Source organism: Rattus norvegicus, chromosome 20, assembly GCF_036323735.1.
Source record: "Rattus norvegicus strain BN/NHsdMcwi chromosome 20, GRCr8, whole genome shotgun sequence".
Taxonomy (NCBI): domain Eukaryota; kingdom Metazoa; phylum Chordata; class Mammalia; order Rodentia; family Muridae; genus Rattus; species Rattus norvegicus.
The window spans coordinates 10,035,014-10,058,885 of record NC_086038.1 but is presented as its reverse complement, the minus strand read 5'-3'; the positions used below and the strand labels follow the sequence as shown (position 1 = coordinate 10,058,885).

Here is a 23,872-nt window from a genome sequence, read left to right as displayed (position 1 = left end):
GTGCTGCCACCTTTGCACTTGCTGGCTTTGTGAGAGAGCTGGTATTCTGAGTCATGTTTCCTTGGTCTCCCACATAGGACAGTGATAGAGCCTCCATTGCCTTACTGGTCTTGCTGTGGGTGGCTCTTGGCAGGGTGGTCTTAGAGGGACCAGCTCCACCTATTACTGCAGGATTCTAAGTGAGCAAAACTGAGCTTTCCTCTCAAGAAGTCATAGCCAGGTAGGGAGATTTGACAGTAGACACACAGAAAACGTTTGCAGCGTGTTGAGCAGATGATCTGGCGTGGGCTAGAGATGACACGTGAGGCTGCTCCTCTTGGTGTCTGAACAAAGAACAAACCATGCTGACACTAAGAGGAGGAGCTGATCAGTAGGATGATGGGGGAGCAGTGGAGAGGACCTGAGTAGCAGTGGGCATTTTAGGAGTAACTGGAGGTCAGTGTGGCTATACTGGTGTGTGTGTGTGTGTGTGTGTGTGTGTGTGTGTGTAGGAGTGACCAGAGGGACTGATGGAGTCAAATTACCTGTGACGACGTGACGACTCAGACAATACTCTGAACAGAGGAGGCCTTGTCATCGCTGGTTCTGACTACTGGTTGGGAGCTAAGAGGAGCCATAGGGACCTTGTAGGGTGAGAGCGCCAGTGCAACCACAGTAGGCAGAATGGAGACGGAAGGGAGTTCAGTCAGGATGGTACCTAGGGATTCAGTTTGCACGTCTGAGCCAGGGATAACGCTGTTCTAAGGAGCAGGGATGAACCAAGAGTTCAGAGAAGTTCATTTAAGTCTAAGCCATCTGCTAGCTATTCCCAGGAAGTCAGCCCACAGAGCTGGGCTCAGGGATGGAAGGCAGGAAGGTATTGGTTTCAGAGAATGTATTGGGAATACTCGGGAGTCACTGTTGCACAGAAAGGGCTTCTGGCCAGGCTGCCCCATCCTCTCTATGGCTTCTCTCGTCAGCTCTCAGCTGAGACAAATCTTTTGTTACAGCTTGAAATACAAGTTGTTCCCCACAAGCATTTCTTTCTGAGTCATCCTGCTGGCCTGATGTGTACATTTTCATCCTCCATTCATTAGACACGTGTTAGACACGTAGAGTAGCAACACAGTGTACATCAAGCCTTGCTGGAGAAGAATGTAGGGCCCTTTATGTACATGCCAGGGGTGGTGGAGCCAGGCCACATGGCTTGGTCATTGTTTTCATGATGGCTATACCATTTTATATCCCGAACAACAGTGAGTAAGGATTCCTGCCTTCACATCCTCCAGCATTTGCTGTCATTTGTCTTCTTGATTAGTTTTGGTTGGATGGTGAGCATAGGTTTTCTTTGAATCCCTTCAGAGTGGAAGTTTCAGGCTGTCCTAACCACTGAGGCATCTCCCGCCCCAGCAGCAGTCCTCTGTGTCCCTGCTCTCTAGACTAGCACAGTCCCAGTGGCACTCGAGGGCCATCCGAGAGAAATGGAAGACGATTCCTTTCCCGTCCCTGTTTCGTGTGCTTGGCAGAGCATCGCTGAGGGAGGGTGCAGCAGAGGACGTTCTTCTAACTGACTTAGCCTTCCCGAGGTGCGGGTGGTGACAGCGGGACCGAGACGGTGCCATCTTTATCACGTGGGTATGTTACATGTCTCTGATCACGGTGGTAGACACCAGCGTTGGAGCCCTCACTGCTGTGGAGACGTTTGTGTAAGAAGCTGACAGCCTCATGTCCATCTGGAATCTCAGCACTGTGTCACAGCTGTCCGTCCCCTCCTGTCACACCTGTTCTAGATCAGTGGCTTTCGTGCTCAGCCTCATGTTTGCCCTCACACGCCCACATGATTCAGACAGTGGGAATACCAACAGGGAGCCTGTCCCATCTGAGGAGGAGGCACAGTGAGACTCAGAGGCGTGGTTTTCCCAAGAACTATGGAGAAAATACCTCCTTAAATACAGGGTAAGGGGGATGACACACATCGAGAAACTGGAAGGAAAACACACAAGCACAAGCTACTTTACTCATTGATTATTTGGGCTTTTGTAATAAAATTGCCTGTTTTGTTTTGTAATCCCCGAGTGTTACCATAGGGACATAAAGTATTTCCCCCTACGGTTCATGTATTAAAGGCTTGGTCCCCAGCTGGTCACACTATTTTGGGAAGTTCTGGAAACTTTAGGAGGTAGGGCATAAACAGAGGAGGCATCTCTAGGGCTGGGGTCCTAGGGACTGTACCTTGTTCTGCACGCCCCCCCACCCCCTAAATTCAGGGACCTAGGAACCAGGAGCTTATACTGCCTCACTACAAGCACAGAATCAACTGAACTATGGGCTGAAATTGTGAGCGAAAGGCCCTCCTTTGAGTGGTTCTTTGAAGCATTTTATTCACAGCTACAGAAAAATGAGAGTTGGTTCTGGGGGTGGAACCTTTGCTGTGATAAACATGACTTATGCTTCTTAGCCTTTGGAGCTGGTGCGCAAGAGGGAGGAGGGCTCTTAGAGACGAGGCTTGACAGGCACCAGAACGCTGCAGACGGAACTCAGATCTCATAGGGATGCTGAGCTGCAGAGTCCTGTGCTCTGAGGCTTCCAAGGGGGAATGGAGACTGCTTGGGACTGGACCCAAGGCCACTGACGCTCCTGTGACATGGGACTTGTGTGTGCTCTGTCCATGCCCTAAGACTTAGGGGAAGCTGAGTTTACAGGCACCAGGTCGTGGTGAGAGCTTCAGCCCGATTGGCAGTGAGAATTAGGAGTAAAAGAGTCTAGAAAGATTTGAGCAGCATTTGGCCAGAGAAGCAAATTTAAAGTGGGAACCAAAGTAAGGGCGTTAAGGAGATTATTGCCCTTCACAAAGTCCCACTTCACAAGGACAATAGGAATGGTGACAGGGGACATCTCAGGGCTTGACTTCATCTCAGCTGTGGCAGCTCAAAGGCATGAAAGAGTGAATTCATTTGAGACTTTCCTTCCAGAAGACATGCCTCTGAGTCACCCTTCTGGAGTCTCATCACCTAGCACAGTGTTTCCTCTCAGCTCCCCAGAGGTGGCTGCAGCTGAGGGTCACAGGGACACGGCTCTTTACTGCTTGAGCCGTTGGCAGTCCTTGATGTCATCCACCTGATGCCGACCTTTCAGTCATGCACAGTGCAAGAGTTATGGGCATGGAGGTGTCACTAGATTCACAGGAAACCTGGGAGACCAGGCAATATGGAGCACATGTGGAATCCTCACAGGAAGCTCCTGAGAGGGCGGGGTGAAGCCGAACATGAGATGGAGACTTGAAGTTAGAGAGGCCAGCTGTGAAACCAGTGTGAAGGGAAGCTGCAGTCCTCAGCAGAGGCCATGTGGGCTGTGAGTGACAGGGCCTTAGGGGTGTGGCTCGCCAAGATTTCTGAGGCTGACATCCATTATCACTTGCTCTAGATGACAGACATGGAAGCTACAGGACTTAACATTTCCCTTCCTGATTTCAGTCTTTGACCAGTCCATCCTTTCTAGTCTTCCTCCTCATCTAGAATGGGAGTGTTCACTCGGTGCTATTGCATTGTGGGAATGTGCTGTGAGTTTGCCTTGAGTCCCAGAGGACGTTGAGCTGATCCTTCTGAACTGTATTAGAACTGTTAAGACAACGGTGGTTCTTAGAAATGGACTGAAGGAAGGTATTTTGTGTTGTGGTGGGCATGAGCCTTTTGGGTGCCAAGGGCAGAATCATAACGTGTGAAATGTCATTCTGAAGGGCTCAGACATTAAAGAACAGTGCCTGGTTGGTGACAGCCTGTTTGGGGAGCTTCTGGAAGCTTCAGGGGGTGGGGCGCAGCTGGAGGAAGTGGTCACTGAGAGTGTGTTCTTGGCAGTGGTATTTTCCTCACTGCTTTCTGTCTCCTGTGCAGCGAGCAACTCCTGCCGTGTGCTCTGGGAACCATGATGCTCTGCTTCACCAGAAGCCCAGGATCAATAGCCAAGGACTATGGACGGAAACTTTGAATCTGTGTGCAAACTAAATGATTCTTCTAAATTAGTTTCTCAGCAATTTTTTCATAACTAGAGAAACCAATTAACACAGGATAGTTTGATTTACACAGTTTTCGAGAGCAGGTTAGAACGCGGCCACTGAGCACATGAGAACTTCAGTTGCTTACAGTTGGCTGGCGGAAGGAAAGGATGTGAGGGAACTTGCTGGGATGGAATTGAGTGTCAGAACTTGGTCGTCATCTGTAATTTCTAGTTTTGCTTCAGTGAGACAACAAAAGAAAACTTCTTAGCCATCAGAGTTCACATTGGACACACCTGTAATCTGTGTTCATGTGTGTTGACTCTCACCAGCCCCAGGAAAGCTTTGCTGGCCTTTCCCTTCTCAGTCCAGCACGCCTTCTCTTTCTCTTGTACGAGATTCCTTTCCTACCCAACACTCCATTCCCGTTTCATTGCTCAGATTTATAGAAAACTTGCAAGACTAGTTGTATTAGTCAGAACTCTCTAGAGTGGCAGAGCTGGCTGATAGAGAGAGAGAGAGAGAGAGAGAGAGAGAGAGAGAGAGAGAGAGAGAGAGAGTGTGTGTGTGTGTGTGTGTGTGTGTGTGTGTGTGTTACTAAATTGGCTTACAAGCTGTGGTCTGGATAGTCCAACAATGGCTGCCCCATGATGGAGAGAAAGGCCAAGAATCTTGAAGTTCTGTCCAAGAAACTGGATGTTTTCCAGTCTGGGAGGGTACCTAGACAGTCGCTGGGTCTATACTGGGCTCCTGAAGGAGCTGGGTTTACTACCAGCTGCAGCAGCAGGGTAGATGAACTTGCCATCAAGAACAGGGCAAGTAGACAGCAGCAGTGGCTTCAGTCTTCATGTCCTGTCATGTGAGCTGCCAGTAGAAGGTGTGGCCTGGATTCAGTGGTCTTCCCACCTCAAACAGCCTGATCAAGAAAACCTCTCACAGGCATCTCTAGAAATTTGGGTGTTAGCTGATTTCAGATGTAGTCAAATTGACAACCAAGATTAGCTATCCTACTAGTGTTCCACACACTAGTGAGTTACAGTGGCAACACAGTTACCAAGTTCGCCCTGGTGTAATTCACTGTCTGCTTGTTAACCCTCGTTAGAGCACGTTACCATTCCCCTGTGTCCTTCCACTGGCATTTTCAAATTCATCCTTGTTATAACATGAGTCAGCACTTTATTCCTTTCTATGGCTACATAATGTCTATAGTATGGGTGTCCAGCATGTATGCATTCATGGTCTGATGGGCACTTGAGTCATTAGCTGTGACCCATGCCACTGGAGTGTGCCTACACAAGTCTGCTTTCTAGTCATTTCCCTCACTTGTGCATGACTAGAGCTCCCCTTCATATTAAAACACTGTTCCCGTGGAAACAGGTCTCTAGAACTGACCGTTCTCTTTTGTTCAATGTGTGGGAAGTGCAGCATCACTTCCTGTGAGAAGCCCACTACTAAGGAGTCATTTCTCTCTTGCATTCAGCATAGACTCCCGAGGTTTGGTAAGCTCTCTATCAGACTGCGTGTCTCAGTTGGTTTTCCCGCAGCCTGTCTTTGGCTTAATCAGGTACATGCTCTGTTTCTCAGCTCTTTCCAGCCCTCCTAGTCTCCCTCTCTTAGACTACAGTGATGCCAACATTGTGTCTCACCAGTTCCCTTGGTGTTTTAACGTCATCTTTCTCTTGCTAGCTCACATCACTGCATCCCATTTTCCTGCCTTTCCCCCACTCATCTCTCATGTCTTAGTTCTCCTGTGCTGTGTGCACACATTGCCACCATGCTGATGTGAACTAGCACAGGCAGCTTTTCATGTGGGTTCTGAGGTCACACACTGGGCCTGCCTGGCAAACACTCTACTCACTGAGGCGTCCGTCCTCCTGGCCCTCAAGGATTTTCTTCGTCTCTCCCCTTAATTCTCTCTCTACCAACACCCTTGTCTCAGCTTTTGTGTTTTCAGTTTTAGTCTTTTTTGTTACTCTGTATACCTTCTCTTTATTTGTGATATTATTTTTAAGACTTTACACCTTTGTTGGTTGAGGAACTCTCATGATGGCTGCTTTAAAACCATTATATTGGCCTGTCACTACACTAAAATACCTGAGGCAGGCTAATTTGTAAATTTTAAAAAATACTTATTTTGGCTCATGGGTTTGAGGTTCAATGCCCTCACAGCTCTGTTCATGTTCTGTAAGGAACCCCTGAGCTGTGCCATGTAGTAGTATAGAACTCAGGTGTATGTGTGTCATCTACTTTTAAGAAGCTACCAAGGTTCAGTCACTAATGATTAAATCAATTCCCAAAGGCCTTGCCTCTAAAAGCAGTTAATATATTATCTACACTACTAACCACTCATGACTGCCATTTAGATTCCCACATGAGTCCTGGGAGGGAACAAGGCTCTAAAGGCAGGGGTCCTATAGATCCTTGTGAGACAGTCCTAGCGTGTCCTCTGTGTGAGACAGTCCTAGCGTGTCTTCTCTGTGAGACAGTCCTAGCGTGTCTTCTCTGTGTGAGACAGTCCTAGCGTGTCTTCTCTGTGTGAGACAGTCCTAGCGTGTCTTCTCTGTGTGAGACAGTCCTAGCGTGTCCTCTCTGTGAGACAGTCCTAGCGTGTCCTCTGTGTGAGACAGTCCTAGCGTGTCCTCTGTGTGAGACAGTCCTAGCGTGTCCTCTGTGTGAGACAGTCCTAGCGTGTCCTCTGTGTGAGACAGTCCTAGCGTGTCCTCTGTGTGAGACAGTCCTAGCGTGTCCTCTGTGTGAGACAGTCCTAGCGTGTCCTCTGTGTGAGACAGTCCTAGCGTGTCCTCTCTGTGTGAGACAGTCCTAGCGTGTCTTCTCTGTGTGAGACAGTCCTAGCGTGTCCTCTGTGTGAGACAGTCCTAGCGTGTCCTCTGTGTGAGACAGTCCTAGCGTGTCCTCTGTTTGGTGAGCCTTCATCATGTTGCCTCACCTGTCCCAAGTTTTTGTGAGTAGGACTGAGTTCTGTATTACTCTATTTGTATGGTTTATGATAGTTCCCTCCACGATCTGCCTTCCTGAAACTGTTGTCCCCGTGCCTGGGCTCTTACGGTGTCATCATGAGGCTATTCCTGTTGGCTGAATCCTTGGCTGCATTTATCTCATAGCTCAAGTCTTATTTACCCTTTCCGGGGTTACACAAGCTCTCTCTAGGGTGCCTAGTGTAAGTGATGGTGCAGTGGAAGTGCCCATAGGCTGGCCGCTCTGCCTAGACCACTGCACAGGTAGAAGGAGAGGTCTAGTGGGGAATCAAACTCCAGGCTGTCTCAGAGGGTAGAACAGAAAAAAGAAAGAAAGAAAGAAAAAAAAAGGAAGAAGTCTTGCCAGTTTTAAGGAGACAACTAGCAGTGGGGGAGGCATGTAAGCCCGAACAGCCTGGGAGTTAGAGCAAGGGGAGGTCTGATGTGGGCCAGAACAGCCTGGAAACTACCAAGGGACTTTAATCGGTTACAGGTTTGTTTGAGTTAATCAGGAACTAGATGCCCCTGCCAGAGGCAGTTGCCTGTAAGGGCTGGGTAGGGGAAGTGATAGCTTTCCCAACAAACAGAAAGCAACTTTACAAGGGTTCTGAGGAATGTGGAGTTTAGGCTTTTGTTTGCCCACTAGTGATCCTTCTGTTGACCTGGTCAGAGTCCAGCCTGAGCGGAGGTTAGACTGTGTCATTCAGGACAGTATCAGCGACACTGCCATCTGGGGGCTTGCTCTGGACCCAACAGTTTCTCTATATTTGTGTTATGGCCTTATCCACATAAAAGAGGCCTTTTACTTACAGGGTAACAGCCTTACTCTGAGTATTGCACACACAGTGGCTATTTTCATTAATTTATAGATGTATTCACTTTACATCTCCATCATGGCCTCCCTCCCTCTTCTCCTCCAATGTATTCCCTCACAACCCCCTCCCTCATCACTCCCGTCCCTTCTCCTCAGAAGCACCATGCGTACCAGCCTGCCCTGGCACATCAAGTCATAGCAGGACTCAGTGCATCCTCTCCCACTGAGGCCAGACAGGCAGCCCAGCCAGGAGAAAGGGATCCAAAGGCAGGCGACAGAGTCAGAGACAGCCCCACCCCCGCTCCGACTGCTAGGGGACTCACACGAAGACCAAGCTGCACATCTACTACAAACGTGGGGAGGGGAGGCTAGGTTGGGCCCATGCATGCTCCTTGGTTGGTGGGTCAGTCTCCATGACCCTGCATGGGCCCAGGTTAGTTGACTCTGTAGATCTTCCTGTGGTGTCCTTTACCTCTCTGGCTCCCTCCATCCTTCTGCTCCCCCTACCCCCTATTCTTTCACAAGACTCCCTGAGCTTGGCTGTGGGCCTCTGCATCTGTTTCTTTCCATCAGCTGCTGAATGAAGCCTCTCGGAGGACATAGTAAAAACGGCCATTGCACCAAAAGGAATCTGCACATTCAATGCAATTCCCACCAGGTTTCCAACACAGTTCTTTACAGAGCTTGGAAGAACAATTCTCAACTTCATATGGAAACACAAAAACCCAGGAGAGCTAAAACAGTCCTGTACAATAAAAGAACTTCTGGAGGTGTCACCATCCCTGACCTCAAGCTGCACTACAGAGCAACAGTAATGAAGCCACATAGTATTGAGATAAAAACAGACAGGTTGGGGTTGGCGATTTAGCTCAGTGGTAGAGCGCAAGGCCCTGGGTTCAGTCCTCAGCTCCAGAAAAAACAAACAAGCAAACAAAAAACCCAAAACAGACAGGTGGATCAATGGGATAAAATCGAAGAGCCAAAAATAAGCTCAAATATGAATACTTGATTTTTGACAAACCAAAACATACAATGGAAAAGAGCGCCTTCAGCAAATGATGCTGGTCTAGCTAGATGTCTGCATGTAGAAGAATACAAACAGATTCATATTTATCACCCTGCACAAAACTTCAAGTCCAAATGGATCAAAGACCTCAACACAAAACTGGATATACTAAATTTAATAGAAGAGAAACGGTGAACTGCCTTGAACACATTGGCACAGGAGACAACTTCCTGAACTGAACACCAATGGCTCAGGCACTAAGACCAACAATTAATAAATGGGACCTCATGAAACTGAAAAGCTTCTGTAAGGCAAAGGACACCATCTAATAGGACAAAATAGCAGCCTACAGAATGGGAAAAGATCTTCACCAACCGTACATCTGAGAGAGGACTAATATCCAAACTATATAAAGAACTCAAGAAATTTAACAGTAAGCAAATAATCCAATTTAAAAACAGGTACAGAGCTAAACAGAGAATTCTCAACAGAGGAATCTCTGATGGCCAAGAAGCACTTATAGTGGATATTTTAAGTATTATTGGCAAGACAGCCAAAACCCTGCTGTCATGAAGCTTTTAGTCTGGTGGGAAAAGAGAGAAGGTCGTTTTGCAGAAGTGGTATACACTGAGTATGAACACCCCATGGTCCCTGGTACTATTTAAAGAGGGTCTGGGAAAGAGGTCTCTCGGTGGAGAGGCCTGGCTAGCAGAAGTATGTGTGAAAAGTATTCCTTGGGAATGTCTTGTCCCTGCCCTCTGTCCCCTTTCTCTGCCCCCGATCCACCACGAGGTTAAAAAGCCCTTCCAGCACATTCTCCTATCAACAGGAGGCTCTGCCCAAGCGTCGGAAGCCATGCAACTGTGGCCTAGACTTCCCTAAACCACAAGTCAAGGTGAATCTTTCTTCAAGTGTCTCTGTTAGATACTTGGTCACAGAGAGGAGGAGCCCTGTAATAAGTTTAGGGAATGAAGACAGATTGGCTGGAGAGTGAGCGAGGAGATGATGTAAGATTTGATGCATTCTTTAAGTTTCCGTCTCTGTTTAAATCCATCTACTTTCAGCCTTTCCTGTTAGAATATGCCATGGTCTGAACTGTGCCCTACAGGCTGAAGGTCTGATCTGAGAAGGTCACTGTACTTGAAGACAGGGTCTTTCAGAGGTAATTAAGTTAATGAGTTCACTGTGGTAGTCCTCTATCCAATCTGACTGTTGTCTTCATGAGAACACTCAGAGGGGCGGCCGTGTGAGGACACGGGGAAGATGCCGGCTGCACACTGAGGAGCGGCCTGAGGAGCAGCCAGCTGCTGGCACCCGACTCTGACTCCAGCCTCCGGGACTGTAATGAGTAACTTTCTTTTGTTTACACCCTGCTCTGTGATGTTGCTGTGGCAGCCGGCGCTGCCCTGAGCATGTTAATCAGCTGGGTCGATTCCCTGTGTGTGTCTGCGTCTGCTTCCCATGCTTGGTCTCCTCTTCTTTTTAAAGATCTGCTTTTATTTTATCTCTTGTAGTAGAGTTATTTTATGTCTATCTCTTACCCAGTGTCTGCTCTGGAGGCCAGAAGAGGGCGTCTGATTGTCTGGAACTGGAGCTGCATGTGGTCGTGAGCTGCCATGAGTGACGGGAACCGAACTCAGGTCCTCTGCAAGAGCAGCAAGTGCTCGTAAGGGCTGAGCCATCCCTCCAGCGCCTTCTTTCTCTTCTTACTGTGCTATGTAGAGTTGAAAACTGGGTTAACCAGAGAAACAGAGCAGTGCCCCTGAATAATGACATTTATTGGAGACGGACAGAGGAGTGCAGTGGACACAGGTGTGCCCTGGTAAACTGCCATATTAAGGGCTTGAGCTGAGGAGACGTTGTCAAAAGTGAAGTGAAGATTATGTAACCTTGTGAAACAATACTCCTTGGCTACAAGGATCAATAAAGTGACGACAGTCCAAGGTTCTGCACGCTGCTGGCAGGCTGTCCCTGAAGAGGTACTTTCCGGACAAGGCTACAGTGACCTCAGTGCAAAACTAGTCCCTGCAGTCGATCGTGAACCACCATGAGAGCCCCCTCCTTCATACCGTCCAATAGTCTTTAATTAATTTGGTTTGGATTTGACAGCTCAACACAGTACTGTACTGACTCTGACAGCTTTTGATGAGCTATGCTTTGCTGGGTAACAGGAACTGAGGGAAGGAGGTCTTTACACTGACATTCTCTGTTAATCTAGGTGGGATTTGAGTTGTGTCTAATGTCAGGCTCTTGCTTCTCTCCCCTGTTGGCTTTTACATTTCCTGGGTCTTCTTCCTGAGATGAGATTTGTGTCTGGCATTCCCTGAGCTGTAGACCCCCATGGAACTGTAGTTGGTACTGCTGTGAAGTAGAGTGTGGGAGAGGAGTGAAAATGTCCTGTCAAAGGACAAAAACTTCATCTTAGTGGCACGTGTCTCTGGGCTGTAACTGTCACCAATATTTCTCCTCAAGTGTGACCTGAATCTTTTTCTGAGGACCAGCTTTGCTATGTAGAGGGCACGCTACTTGTTAGGGGCCTACCTTTCTCCCTGTCACAGCCTCTAGACGGCCAAGAGGACCTGGTGAGATGCCAACAGCAAACCCTAAGACGATGGCCCTGGGAGAGCCCAAGGCCCCAGCTGTTTGTTTTCCAGGGAAGCAGATCTCGCTGACTCCAGATTTCGCAGTGATGGTGCTGTTGGAGTTCAGCCCTCAGATGGATCAAAAGTTCATCCCTTTTGTTGTGAGGATTCAGAGATAGCTTTGAGGTGCTGTCTGTGTCACTGATGAGACAGCTCAGCTGAACTTTGGAGGAAGGGCATTTGAAATGGGGCAAGGTGTACTGGGTGAAAGGACAGACAGTAATGGGGAAAGCAAGGGCAAGGCAGTGTCCTAGTGTTTAGAAGGATGGCACCCACGTGGGGGAGCAACGGGGAAGCAGCAGAACTGATGGGCGAGACTTCTGCCATGCACAAGGCTGTGTTTTTGTCAAAAGCGTGAAGCAGAGAGGGGTGCATTTTGATTTCCACTTAGGAAGCATCATTCTTGCCACAGGAAAATTCGGAAGTGTTAAACGGGCCTCCGCAGCTCACTGGGCAAGAGAGCTCTGTCTGGGGTGTAGTCATTGTAGACTTCTGATGGGTGAGAGTGTCAGTGCCCACTTAATGAGAGTTGGACTTTGATGTTGTACAAGCACATGTGGCATTAAACACCCAAGGTGAGCTTTCCGTCAGGCTGCTCAATAGGAAATCCAGATTTCAGAGAGAGGGGCGTTAGGGGAACAGAAGAGCAGCACCGGTGAGCATGGCTGAGGCCACCTAAGGAGACAAGTGGGGAGAAGGACGTGGGACTGAGGCAAAGGCATGAGAGGAACAGTGAGGAGGACGTGCTGTGGAGCCATGGGACGGGGGAGGGAGGGCTAGGGTGTCAGAGCACTAAAGAACTGAGCAGTACCAATGTGGAGATCAACATGACCTGGAGAGGTGCCACCTCAGGCACTGAGGAGTGGCAGTGTGACTGCAAAGTAAGGAGCAGTGAGAGTCGGAGCAGGAATGGTAGCGATAGCAGTCAGCCCTAGAGTCTCCTGAGCAGTCAGTCAGCCCTAGAGTCTCTGAGCAGTCAGCCCTAGAGTCTCCTGAGCAGTCAGCCCTAGAGTCTCTGAGCAGTCAGCCCTAGAGTCTCCTGAGCAGTCAGCCCTAGAGTCTCTGAGCAGTCAGCCCTAGAGTCTCTGAGCAGTCAGTCCTAGAGTCTCTGAGCAGTCAGTCCTAGAGTCTCTGAGCAGTCAGTCCTAGAGGCTCCTGAGCAGTCAGTCCTAGAGTCTCCTGACAGGAAGCAAAAGGCCTGTGGGGTCTGCAAGTGAACAAACACACAACACACACTCACACACACTCATACACACACACACATGCACACATTCACACACACTCATACACACACACACACTCTCACACACACACCATTCTCTGCAGTTTGGAAGCACAAGGCTGAGGCCGCTGCTGGAACAGACTATGTTTGTAGGTGTCCACAGTGCCTTGGAAGTGGCCAGGGGTCTCAGAGGAAGATGACTGTACAGGCGTGCTCCAAGAACTTGGCCATTATCTAGAAATCCTGGTGGGAACAAGTATTCTTGCAGTTGAAACAAATGCCCTTGCCTCAGATGAGAGGAAAGGCCATCTGGATTCCTTCAGGATAGTTTAGTCATTGAACACATTGAGTGGTTGAAAAGAACTGTAAACCATTACTAATATGTGGACAGAGATGACTTATTTTTGGTGATTGTGAAGAATTTTTATTACACATCATTGCATATTCTCAATTAAGTTAATTTGCATGTGATTTGGAATATGAACTCTAATGTACAGAATATGTGCATAGAAATAGGATTCTCATTAGATTCATATTTTATTTAAAAGCTTTGTGCAAATTCATTATTATTTCCATATCAGAGCCCTGCTGATCCCTCTCAAATGCCCTGTGGATACCGCCACTTGTTTCCTACGGGTACTGGGGCTGCTCTGCTCAGGTTCCCCATTGACGGCCTTCCGAGGAGACTTATTCCTCAGGATTGCTCGTTGGCTCCCACAACCCACTGTCCCAGGACAGTCATAGCTTGAGTCAGGATAACATTCACTTTTCGCTTTATTATGACTGCTAGGACTCACGCCTAAGTCTTAAATTATTTCCTTTTCTTCCAGTTTTTTATTGTGGCAATAATTTTCTCATTTTGTATATTTTCTTTATTATTATTATTATTATTATTATTATTATGTTTGTGTCTGTGTATGTGTATTCTTATATGTACACACATCTGTATGTGTTGAGAGACAGGGTTTCTCGCTGGGATTTGTAGTTTACCAAAAAGGTTAGGTAGGCAGAAGCAGGCCGGCGGGCAGACGGTAGGCCAGCCAGCCCCAGAGAGCCTCCTGTCCCTGCCTCTCTAGTGCTGGGATTACAGGTGTGTGCGGTCAGGCCCGGTTCATTCAGCCTGGATCCCACATGTTAATAATGTATCTAACCTTCAGTTCTCCTCTGAAGACATTTCTCTAGCCCAAGTGTGCCCATAGGTTCCTGTTCCGCAGAGTCTCGCCTTGCTTCTTTATGCTCTAAGGGCCCCCCTCCCCTCTGCCTCCCCCTCCTTGCTTTGTTGGCTTGTTTAGGTTGGACCATGTAGTCTGGCGTTGGAGAAGAGCGTGTGAGAACGCTGAGGAGATGCTTCGTGTCTGAGAGACGTTCATTTTCTTCTCACCCAGAGATTCCGGGGTGAAGGCGTCTCTTCACTCTGCTCTGGTGTCCCGTGCTGCAGTTTCATTGTTTTCCTTGTTTTGTTCGTTTTGATCTGAGACGGGATTCACTACAGAGTCTTTGTACCTGATCTGACTTTAGAAATGTGTGACTTCTTTGTTTCGTTATTTAAAGTTCTGGCGTTCACGATGGCATCTCCATCCTCTGTGCTGCTGTGCTTTTCTAGTTTATCTTATCCCCTCTGTCGCATTCTCGGAACTCCTATGTTTTGTGCATTTTTAATCAATTTGTCTGAAAACTAAAAGCACTCTTTCAGTTTGCACACACATACCCCTCACCTCAGAGGTCTGCTCAGAGTTACCGCGTCACTGCACAGTGGTGGCTGACTTTGCTGACTAGTTCTCTTGACTGTGGTGGCTGTCCCTGCCCCACCCTCTGTCCATCTGTCTAGTAACACTGCTTACGAGAGCTCCTCAATTCCATTTTGCACACTTCTTGTTGAAGTTTTTATTTCTGTGACTGACCATGCTGTAGTGCCTAAAGTTTCTGGTTTGGGAGCATCAGATTCTTTCCCAGTGGGTGGTAGGTCATCTCTATGTCCTGGAGGAAGGTGCTGGAATCCTCTGGAAGGGCCTTTTCATGCAGCATTTCTCTCCTTCAGCCTCCAGTCATGCGGGAAGGGAAAGAGTGGGGAGCTGGCCCTGGGTCTAGTACCCGCTGCTGTATTGTTTTATAAAGTCAGGCAGATTAGCTGTAATCTACACGAAGCAGCATCCTTGGATTGTCTGCTTCTGGAGTCTTCAACCCTCTTCACTTATTTCCAGGTCAATCCCCTGGTAATTCCATGTCGTCTTAAGAACTATGGGTCTGGGCTCTGTCAGTGGAGCCACAAGGCCTTGACTTCCTTTTTAAATTATCTTGGCTCTTGCAGTCTTTTACCTTTTTTGTAAGACCTAGAATGGGTTATTGATTTTTAAAACTGTGTGTGTGTATGTATGTATGTGTATATGTGTGTATGTGTCAGCTTCATTCATTCATTCATTCATTCATTCACTCACTCACTCATTTTGCATGCATGGTGTTTGCTTATCTGTGTACCATGTGTATGCTGGTGCCTGCAGAAGCTGGCAGAGTGAGTGTATCGGAGTCCAGGCAGCTGGGGTTATAGATATTGTTAGCCTCCATGTGGGTGCTGGGAATTGAACCCAGATCCCCTGGAAGAGCAACCAGTATTTTAATTGATTTATTTATTTTATTCTTTATTTCGGAGCTGGGGACCGAACCCGGGGCCTTGCGCTTGCTAGGCAAGTGCTCTACCACTGAGCTAAATCCCCAACCCCTCAACCAGTATTTTTAAGTGCTGGGCTCTGTTTTGTTGATTTTTATTAAAGTGTTTACTGGGATTTTGGTTGGAATCACATTACACGTGTAGATAAAGTTGAAGAGACTTGGCATTGTAAGCCTCTTGAGACATCTTGTCCCTAAATGTCATTATGGCCTCAGTCCTCAGTGGATGGGACTGCCCGGAGATGAAGGGACCTTGGGAGAGGGAGCCTAGTTGAAAGGATTGGATCACTTCAGGAAGTTGCTTTCGAAGGGGACTGTGGAACTTTGGCCGGCTTCTCTTCTTCCCTTCTGTTTCTGCCCAGTGTGAGGTGAGCTGCTTTTCCTACCGTGTGCTTTAACTATGAAGTTCTAGCTCATCAGAGGCCCTGAAGCGATCAGACCAAGCCGCTGCGAGCCTCGTGTAAGTTTCTGAGCAGCACGGAGCTGGTCTCAGCGTAGGACACCTCTGGGTTCCGCTGCTTCCAGTTCCCACGTCAGTGTCACGTGGGTTTACCTTTTGAAGCTTCCAGACATTCTGTACAACTGTTTGCTTAGTGTTTATAATTTTTTCATCTTTAGTGGTATTCTTTAAAAATTTTGATTTTTGTCAGTTTGTGGATAAAACTAATCTTCATATGCTGAGCCTGTAATCCTGAAACCTTGTACAACTCAGTTCAGTGGCTTTGTGTGTGTTCTGTGAACTGTTCTGTGGAAGTGGAGACAGTTTTAGCTCTTCTTTTCAGTCTATATGTCTCTGTATTGTATCACGTGTCAACTGTGATTTGGATGGGGTTTTGAGGACGTGCCCTTGCGTCTTCGAGGCTTTTTCCTACCATTATGTGTGCTGCTGGCTGCCTGTGTTTGTAGATGCCCTCATATGCTCAGAATATTTCATTCTGCTGTCATTTGCTGAGAACAAATCCGAACAAATACTAAATTTACCAAAGGACTTGTCAGCATCTGGTTGAAAGATAAATATTCCTTAGTCTGTGTTACGATAAGAGATATTTGCATAATTTACAAGTGTTGAACCCATTTAGCATTCCCAGGATGCAAATGCGTATTTATTTGATATTGTCTCTATGTTCCTGGATCTGATTTGCTAATATGTTGTCCAGGGCTTTCACAAAAGCCGAGGCTCTGTTGTTTCCTCATAAAATGTTTATATGGTTTGGGCATCAGGATAGCTCTGGCCTCGTTTAGAAAATTGAGATTTGTTCTTCTTTCTAATTTCTGGAAGTCTTTCAAAAAATTGTCTCTGTGTGTGTGTGTGTGTGTGTGTGTGTGTGTGTGTGTGTGTGTGTGTGTGTGTGAGAGAGAGAGAGAGAGAGAGAGAGAGAGAGAGAGAGAGAGAGAGAGAGAACGAGCATGCAGTGTCTACAAAGGCCATCGGGTTTGGATCCTCTGGAGTTGAAGTTACAGGTGGTCGGGAACCACATGATGTGGTGCTGGGGACGGGACTTGAGTCCTCGGGAAAAGCATCGCACTCTATTAGAGCTGAGCCATCTGCCTAGTGCCATCTACTCTAGGGTTTATGCAGAATTACTGTGTCTTCTTTAAATGAAGCCATCTGGCTCTGGGTTCTTACTCATTGTTTAAACATTTCTTGTTACTTCAAATTCAATTTCCTTAGTAGATATAGGACTAATTTAGGTTTTTCAACCTAAAGAGAAAACTCAGGGAACTTTGAAAGTTCATTCATCCAAGTTTTAAAATTATGGACACAAAACTGTTCATATCCCTTATTACTGTTAACTTTCTGTAGGGTAACAGCCACTGTCTTATTCTTGACAGTTCTCATTTCTGACTTTCCCCCTCTCCACTAATCTTGGCTAGTTTTAGAATTATTTTTTGAAGGGCTTTTTTATTTTCCTCCTGAATTAATTTTACTTACTTATCTTTCTGTTGTTCACTTGGTGGTCTTTGAGACAAGACACAATCTGTGTGTCTTTGGCTATCCTGAATTCAAGGCCCAGTTTTGCCTTGAACTCACAGTGGTCCTCCTGCCTTAGCTCTGGAATTGCAGACACCAGCTACCATACCCAGCATTTTTATTCTCAACTGTATTAATTTCTGCACACATCTTTATTAGTTTTTGCAAGTTTTAGTTTAGCCCTTCCCTTCAATTTTAAAAAATGAAGGCAAAGATGATTAGAAATGATTTTATGTTTGATGCCTGTTTAGTGTTAGAGAGTTTTAGGGGTGTCTTTATGTTCTTCTTATAGAACTGCTGTTTCCATCTTAACGGTGTGATCACAGAACATACTCAGGAGTCACTAAATGTTTTTTGTTTTGAGATTTGTCCTATGGTCCTGAGCAGAGTTTCTGTTGGGGCTTGCTGTCCCATAGGTCCTAGGGAGGAATCTCTTACACTAATTTTGGGTGTAGTGTCGTCTAAATGACCAGGATGGTGAGATGGTAGCATTGTTTAGAAATGGATGGTGACTCACTCTAATTCTATCCCTGAGGAGGCAGAGGCAGTGCAATCTCTATGAATTCCAGGCCTGCCTGGTATAAAGAGCGAGGCCTAGGGCAGCCAGGGCTGTCTATTTCCTTATTCATCTTGTTTGATCTTAAAACAACACAACAACAACAACAGATCAATGATAGGGACGGCGTCAGAGTTCCCAGCTCGGCTGTGAATGTTGATTTCCCGGGCTCTCTGCCCTGTTGCCTCAGCTCTGGGCACTCTGTTGTTAAGCACATTCATATTCTAACCGCTTCATCACTGGATGCCCTGACCTCTTAATTACTCAAGGTCCTCTTCAGTCCTGACACTTCTTGTTCTGAAACACACATAAGAGACTGTGATATAATGATAGGCAGCCATCGCTTTCTTATAGTTAGTGTTTATGTCACATTATTTTGTTAAACATTTCATATTGTTTTTGGAGACAGGCTTTCTCATTCTGTGCCCAAGCTGGGCTGGAACTCGTGTCAGGCCTGCCTTAGTCTTCTCAGAGATGCCATTTACTGGTGAGGCCCGGCTGTTCTGTTTTGACTCTTACATTTATATCTAGCAAGAGTCTAGAGGCTTGCTTCCATACAGAGAGTGTTCTCTGTCTCTTGTACTTACGCAGTTTCTAAAACACACACTCACTCTCTCTCTCTCTCTCTCTCTCTCTCTCTCTCTCTCTGTGTGTGTGTGTGTGTGTGTGCATACATTGCCCATGGAGACCACACAAGGCACGAGGGCATCTTGCTCCATACTGTTTCTCTTAATGTAACCATTAGCTCAACAATTAACAGTATTCTCTTGTAAAATCCCACTACCCATATCAGCTGGCTCACAGATAACCTTTTAATGGCTACTCCAGGGGATCAGACACGCTTTTCTGGCCTATATGGGCACCTGCACACACATGGCATACACATATACGAATAAAAAGAAAATCTTTGAGGAAGGAGCCCTGGGCAGTTGATGACTGCGGGGCAGAGGCAGTCAGTGTTCTTCAGAGGCAGCTCTGATAGGCTGCCATGCTCCAGTGGGCGAGTCCACATCTGCACACACCGGCAGCACTGAGTGGACTCAGTGAGTTTAAAAGGATCACATGACGCTGGGAGGGAAGGTGGCGATGGCAGGGAATGGGGAGAGTTGGCAGAGGGAGCTGGGGGTAGACTTGATCACAACATCGTTACCCATCTATTAGAAACACATGGAGGGCTTCAAACCTAGTTCTTCCTCCTTCTTGTCTGGTATGGCTGGTCGCATTAATGTTTTTGTTTATGCCTTAGAGTTCACAATATAAAGTTTAATCAGAGTATATATGCTTTTATACTGTGGAGCGGTGTCGGGGCGGTGGCTCAGTGCTTCAGAGCACTTAGGTTCAGCTCCTAGCAAACACACGGTGGCTCAGAATCCTCTGTCTACAACTGCAGCTCTAGATCCATCACTTTACAGCTTCTAAGGGCACTGCATGCGGGTGCTACACATGCCTTTGTGCAGATACACACGCTGACTGTCTCTGGCTGACTGTCGCTGGTAGTTAGTTAGTGGCCTTTGTTTCTTTGTTGTGGTTTTTGATTCAATGTTGGGCATGGTGTGTAAGTCAACAGAGCAGGGTCAGACAAGCTTTTCTACTCGAGGTCACATAGTGAACATTTTGAATTTTGGAAGCTGTATGTGGTTCCTGCCATGTTATTTTTGTTTACTTCTTTAAAAAAATTGAACTCAGGGCTGAAGTGATGCTCCCTGGTTAAGAGCATGCACTACTCTTTGAGAGGACCCAGCTTAGTTCCTAGCACCCATGTTACTTGTACCTGTGTCGGACTTTCTCTGTAGGATTCCTTAGCAGCCACCATGCCCTTCATTTCTCTTACCTCTCTAGAATAGAAAGGTTTTTATGGTCTGGGTTTAGGATAGCTCTGTGTCTCTCCTTCATTGAAGAACAGGTTTTATTTTAGCCTTCCCTAACGACAATCCCCACTTTTGTTCTATAAGAGAAGTCTGTGGTTCCGGCAGAGGGAGTAGCGTTTCGTCCCACTGACTTCTTGACGGGTCCTTTTGAGTGAGTGTAGTCTAAGAAAGAGGTGCTGGCTGTGTGCTGGCTCCCATTACAGCCGGTAGTGTATCCACCAGAGAGGAATGGTTAGTCTACCCGGGTTAAAGAGTACAGCTTTGACTTATGCTATTATTTTGGTCTACTTGTCAGTGGTTATTCTAATACAAGCAGGGTTCCCAGGCTCTGTCACTCCTGAGGGGCATTCAGGAAAATAATGAAATCCACTGTGGATCCTGTAGCCTGTGTGTGGTGGAGTAAATGAAAATGGCTGCCGCAGGCTCATACATTTGATTCCTAGGTGGTAGACTGGGAAGAGTCAGGGGGTGTGACCTTGCTGGAGGAGGCCTATCCTTTTGAGGTTTCTAACAGCCCTCGCTAGGCCCGGTTTCATGTTCTCTGCCTCCAGCTTGTGAATAAGATAGGTGCTCTTAGTTATTGCCCCAGCACCAAGCTTACCGGCCTGCCCGCCTGCCTGGCATGCTTGCCACCATGATGTGACAGCCATATGATGATCATGGACTAACCCTCCAACACCGTAAACAAGCCCCACAAGTTAAGCACAAGTTAAATGCTTTCTTTATAAGTAGCCTTGGTCGTGATGTCTTCACAGCAGTAGAACAGAAACGATGACACTGTGACATTTTCCATCTCAAAGGCCACGAGTAGGCACTATCTATGTTATTACTGAGGAACGTGTCACAGTTGGCGTGAACATGAGAGGTACTACCTTCTTAAGCAATTGTAGAAGTAGACAGCCCAGCAGAACGTGGGAGGCCCCATGTCAGTGAGTTCTGTACACTGGACTGCTATATCAGAAGGACGAAGGGCTTGCTTTGGCTCGTGGTCTGAGATGCTTCAGTCTTTGATCATTTGTCCTTGTTGCTTTGGGCTGTGACAGCAGAAATGCCTATTTACCACATAGCAGTTGAGAAGCAGGAGAGAAGTGAAGGGACTAGGGGTCCTAGTGTCCCCTTGAAGAGTACATTCCTCGTGACCGAGCTTTCCCTTAAGTGCAGTTCTGCAGTTCTGTAGTCTCACCACCTCCTGAGAGCACCCCAGGTAACCACCAGGTCTTTCCCATGAGAGCCACAAGGAAACATCAAACCCCTTAGAAGCCCTGATAGTTGTAGCTTAGTAGGTTTTCTTTTAAGATTTATTTTATTTTTGCCAGCAGTAGTGGTGTACATCTTTAATCCTAGCACTTGGGAGGCAGAGGCAGGTGGATCTCTGTGAGTTTGAGGCCAGCCTGCTCTGTAGAACAAGTTCCAGGACAGCCAGAGCCACACAGAGAGACCCTGTCCTGACAAACAAACAAACAAACAAACAAACAAACAAAAAACCAAACTAAAACAAAAAGATTTATTTTATTTTATTTTATATGTACAACTCTTTTGCCTGTATGTGTGCATGTGCACCATATATGTGCCTGGTACCCATGGAGGTCAGAGGAAGGTGTTGGATCCCTTGGAACTAGAGAGTTATGGATGGTTGTGAACCACTATGTGGGTTTTGCAATTGAACCTGGTCCTCCAAGGAAACAAGTGCTTTGAACTGCTTTAAATTACATAATCACAGCATTTGAGGATGGGTGTTTGCTAAAGGTGGTGGTGCTTGTGTTCCATCACAAACATACCAAGCTGGGCTTCTGTTTCTGGATTAGCCCACAGCCTTTTCACCTGTCAGACCTGTCATTCAGAAAGACCCCTCCAGGGTGGCTTCCTGAAGAGGCTTTGATTTTAACCAGCAGCATCTCCTCTCCCCAGATCCAGATGCAGAAGTGTGCCTTCATGCCGTGCGGCTCATCCAGTCTGTGGTTCTAGAACCAGACGTCTTCTCCAAGGTGGCCTCTGAGCTCCAGAGCTCCTTGCCCCTGCAGCGCATCCTGGCCATGTCCAAGAGCCGCAACTCCCACCTGCAGTCCGCTGCCCGGGAGCTCCTGGAAGACCTCCGTGCCCTGGACTGTAGTGTTTAGATGTGCCCAACTACCGGAGCTTGGTGAAAGTGCCAGTGGCCTGTCCCCTCCTGAGCTTCTACCTTTGTGTTCAAAACTAGTATGTCACTTATGTCACGTGTTAGAGATCACAGGCCTTGAGGACTAGAGATGAGCATGATGGGTAAGCATCCTGTGTCTCCCTTGGGAGTGCACACTGGTCAGGCAGCTGGTTAATTTTGCCAGAGCAGTGACCCCAAAAAGGTTGTATTCTCCAGAAAGGTCACCTCAGAACACTTGGCTACTCTGAGTTTTCGCAGAGTAGCGTCCTGCTGCCCTGGAGGCTGCCTGCGCGTGGAGTTGGACCACCACCTCCCATGTGGTCTGTGTTCCAGCAGCATTTCTGTGATGGCCCACCCCCTTCTCTGGTAACCATGACCCCACTGCACAGGTTACCTTTGTAACCTTTTATGACCTGTTACTTCACATGCAATGGACAGTTGATCTCTGTCTCCGTGCTTTTATTTTTGAATAAAGTTGAGTCAGTATCAGTTTCTGAATATAATCTTGGGGTTAGGAAGTTGGTGTCCTTTGTCCATTGTTATTTGTTTAGGAAAACACACTTTCCTTATTTTGTTCTGGCCTCTTGACTATGAACTTAAAGCAAGTATGGGGAATGGCTTCAAGATGAGCAGTAGGAGGTCACATTCCATGACGTGGTCACCCATCTGCCTACGCGTGCGTAGGCTGCTCTGTCTGTCTGTGCAGCCATTCGACTGCCTAGCTTCTGTTCTAAGAAACTGGCAGAGGACAAAAGAAAGCATGCTGCCCCTGTCACAGGTGGTGAGCTGTGCGAGAGATTCCCACAGAAGCCTCTGGCAGGACAGGATACTGCAGGGCATTGAGCTGGGGCATCCTGTAAGGAGGAAGTGTGTGTCCCCTTGCAATGGCGGCTTCAGCACACACGTTGAGCTGCTTTCCTGTGTGTGGTGCTGTAGAGTGACTTCATTTTCTTTTAAGAGAATATGTACTGTATGTTGAACGAAGAACTTAAGAGAAAGTATGGCTGCTTGACTCTGTGGAGCACTAACTCAGCAGAGCCAGGGAGAGGAGCACTCAGGATTCATGGAGGGGAGGCCGACGTGGGTCCGTTTGTGCTTGGTGGCTCTGTGGGTCCCGATGAAGGGTGAGTGAGTGCACACCCAATCATGGCACCCCAACCTTCTGCTTGTTTAGTGTCCTAGCAAGGGGAGCTGTTGTGATCCGCTTGTGCCTCTCAGGATTGCTGGGCTTTTCTCTACCAAAAAGGCCTAGCCTGGTGTCCTAGTGTAGATTACAAGACACTGCCAGCCAGGCGGTGATGGCACACACCTTTAATCTCAGCTCTCGGGAGGCAGAGGCAGGCAGATCTTTGTGAGTTCCAGGACAGCAAGGGTGGCACAGAGAAACACTGTCTCAAAAAAACCAAGAAGGAGGAGAAGGAGGAAGAAGGAAGAGGAAGAAGGAGACGGAAAAGAAAAGGAAACCAGAACCGCAGCACAGGCAGCAGTAGTGGCTACCACTGCCCGTCCTCAGAACACCAGGTAGCTTGGCAGTTATTAGATGGTCATGAGGGTAAAGATGTGATCATCCTTTCTCTTCTGAGGTACACTGTAGGCAAGGATTTCCAGCAAGATTCTCCTAGAATCGCTACGCACAGGTGTCCTTTGTGAGCACCAAAGGGAGCACCAAAGGACCCAGCCCAGTGACCCCACTCTTCACTGCAGGGCTGACAGGAAATCATGGTCTCCTTGGTTTCTTCTGTATGTAGCCACTTAAAGAAAACCTAGCAGCTAAAAAATAAAAATACACATTGAGGTGTATGCCTTGCAGGGCCTGAACCCTTGTGAATTTAAAACCCAGAGATAAACTAGTAAAGCAATACATACAAGTACTTTTAATTTTAGGTTTTAAAGTATTCTCCGTGCATTTGTAGAGCTTTTTCTTTGGCACTATCAGCTTCTAGGAGAAGGTGGGGAGCCTGGCAGGAGAGCCAGCATGTACCCACTCCTCCTCACTGAGCCTCCTTGGCTCTGTTATCAGCACTAGCCTTGGAATGTTCAGAGCCA

At 47.3% G+C, this 23,872-nt stretch overlaps 1 protein-coding gene across 2 annotated transcripts in view; it reads left to right on the top strand.

The window, feature by feature from the left end:
• Hsf2bp (heat shock transcription factor 2 binding protein) overlaps nt 1-23,623 on the top strand; it is an 86,000-nt gene extending 62,377 nt beyond the window's left edge. The window contains 1 exon segment of one of the 2 annotated variants that reach the window (NM_001127683.1): nt 21,598-23,623. In NM_001127683.1, the coding sequence (NP_001121155.1) occupies nt 21,598-21,806 (209 nt within the window). In that variant the 3' untranslated portion in view covers nt 21,807-23,623. 2 annotated transcript variants of the gene reach the window in all.
• Nucleotides 23,624-23,872: the final 249 nt, after the last annotated feature.